This window comes from Limulus polyphemus, unplaced genomic scaffold, assembly GCF_000517525.1.
Source record: "Limulus polyphemus unplaced genomic scaffold, Limulus_polyphemus-2.1.2 Scaffold1610, whole genome shotgun sequence".
Taxonomy (NCBI): Eukaryota; Metazoa; Arthropoda; class Merostomata; order Xiphosura; family Limulidae; genus Limulus; species Limulus polyphemus.
The window spans coordinates 213,372-215,915 of record NW_013667220.1 but is presented as its reverse complement, the minus strand read 5'-3'; the positions used below and the strand labels follow the sequence as shown (position 1 = coordinate 215,915).

The following is a 2,544-nucleotide window of genomic DNA, read 5'->3' as shown; positions in this document are numbered from 1 at the left end:
TGTATCGCTGAAGTCACTCGGAAAGAATTTTTAACCGGAAATGATCAAAACAAGCAGATATGTAACAATATGCACATTTATTTGATGGGTCCTGGGAGAAAACACCTAAAGAATAAAGAAGCTTATATCTTCAAAAAAAAACAACAAAAAACTATTCATCTATCTAATTTATATTTGAAAATATTTACCTATTAAATATGTTTTCTTTATTCAAACACTATACAGATTGTGGATAAGTTGCTTTTTATATTTTTATTTTAATCATTTTATAGCACACACTGCTTATGTAAAATATTTTTTGTTTATTAAATAATTCCCAATGCATAATGAAAATAAGAAGTAAATTCCCTTGAATAGACTCTTTGTTAAATTAATATAAAGGCCAAATCAAGGTCATCCAAATGGTATGTCTGGTTTACGTAAATTTTATAACTCACCTGTATTAAAGCAACATAATTTAAATTTAAAAATCAAACAAGTTTATGTATGACTCATATGGAAAACAATGTTTCTGGGGTAATATCATTGTTTTAGATTTTTGTATTACATTTTACCTCAGCATGGTGTCAGGTAACAAATGGTCCCCAATATGCCTAAACACCCTTTGTCAGCAGATTTTCGATGTTCCACATCTACTTTTGACTCACCCTGTATATCAATTTCCTTTGAACATTTTTTAAAACTGTTATTTATCACTTTTAATGCCAGATACTTAAAGCACTCCTGTGGATGATACAGGAATAACGAAAAAATAATCATATTTATAAAATGTAAAACAAGATTTATTAAGTTAAAGCCAGAAAGTGTAATTCAAGGAAATTTTTAAAAGTGCATAATAAAAAAAAAAAAGTCGACATTCAAAGAGCATTCAAAAACAGTGCCACAGTTGTACGTTATCTGTATCCTGAATTTGTAAATTTGTAAAAATGTGCACAGTATATAACAGAAAGCTCCTTATATTTGCAATGGCTTCTAAAGTAGTTGCAAGATATGCTTTAAAAAATTAGAAATTTGTATAAATCTGAAATTGTCATTTTTGCCCAATTTTCAGGTGATGAATAGCTTTAAACATAAGAACTAATGAGTGAAGCAATTGATAAGTATGCATGTGTTAGTTCCAACATGTATAATAGTAGCCATTTAAAAGTTTTTGTTTGAGAATTTCAGGGAAATTTCAAGATCAGTAAATATTACACTTAAATCCTGTTCCTGTTAACTTTTTGAACCATACATAACTTGTAAGACTCTGAAATGAAATGACATAAAAATGTTTACATGGCATACATAATGACATCGAAAGGCAAAAAACAACAACAAAAAAAACATTTGAAAGCTTTACAGAACTTGGAAATGGTTTACTCTTAATTTCAGATCACTGTATAAAGTTTTACTAGTTTCTGTGCCCTTCCATACAGATTTAGTTTCTTTTTCCATACAGATTCAGTTTATTTTTCCAAACAGATTCAGTTTCTTTTTCAATACAGATTCAGTTTCTTTTTCCAAACAGATTCAGTTTCTTTTTCAATACAGATTCAGTTTCTTTTTCCAAACAGATTTAGTTTCTTTTTCTATGTAGATTCAGTTTCTTTTTCAATACAGATTTAGTTTCTTTTTCTATGTAGATTCAGTTTCTTTTTTCCAAACAGATTTAGTTTCTTTTTCTATGTAGATTCAGTTTCTTTTTTTCAAACAGATTTAGTTTCTTTTTCAATACAGATTCAGTTTCTTTTCAATACAGATTTAGTTTCTTTTTCTATGTAGATTCAGTTTCTTTTTTTCAAACAGATTTAGTTTCTTTTCCATACGGATTTAGTTTCTTTTTCAATACAGATTTAAAATGAGTTTCATGTCCTTCTTTCTTATAAATAATTTACGAGGTTTATAGTGTTAATTTCTGTTCACTACTAGAAATTGCTTTTTCTTTCTTTTACAGAATATACCAGGTTTAGAACATTAAATTAATGTCTATAAACTTCCTTAAAAATATTTTTTGCTCTCATAGGATTTAACGTGTTTTTTGTGTTAATGTCTACATTTTTACAAACTCCATTTTTTCATTGTTAGGATATGATAAATTTCTTAGTAACTAAACACGGTTTTGTTTTTCTTCATAAAAGTTACTTCTTTCTTTAAGACTTATGAAGTCAAGTCTACAATCATCTTCCACAGAGGCCTTTCATCTATGAAATTTATATATAGCTGAATAAGGAAGTACTTAATTCCCATTTGGTCAGTTTAAAATTTCTTTTTACATTATGAATTCATCAAGCATCTGCAGAATATTTTAACTTACTTTTCTATGTGAGAAACCTGGTTTTACAACAACAACAACAACAACAAAAAAAAAGAGTTAATTTCTATTTACTTTTTTACAAAAGTTCCTTTCTTCTGTGGATCTTTGAAACAGCATGTCTTTTAGTAAAGAAGATAACAATGGACCTCCTCTACCTCCACCAATAAGTACAGTGACATCACAAAATAACAGACTCCGGTGACCTTTACCATAGGGCCCATCCAAGTACAGCTTCAATGTTAAAAATAGAA

General features: G+C 28.1%; 1 protein-coding gene across 3 annotated transcripts in view; it reads right to left on the bottom strand.

The window, feature by feature from the left end:
- LOC106464290 (dual oxidase 2-like) overlaps nt 1–2,544 on the bottom strand; it is an 82,118-nt gene that overhangs the window by 5,573 nt on the left and 74,001 nt on the right. For all 3 annotated transcript variants that reach the window (XM_013924417.2, XM_022391987.1, XM_022391988.1), the window contains exon 28: nt 2,366–2,524. In XM_013924417.2, the coding sequence (XP_013779871.1) occupies nt 2,366–2,524 (159 nt within the window). The remainder of the gene's footprint in view (nt 1–2,365; nt 2,525–2,544) is intronic.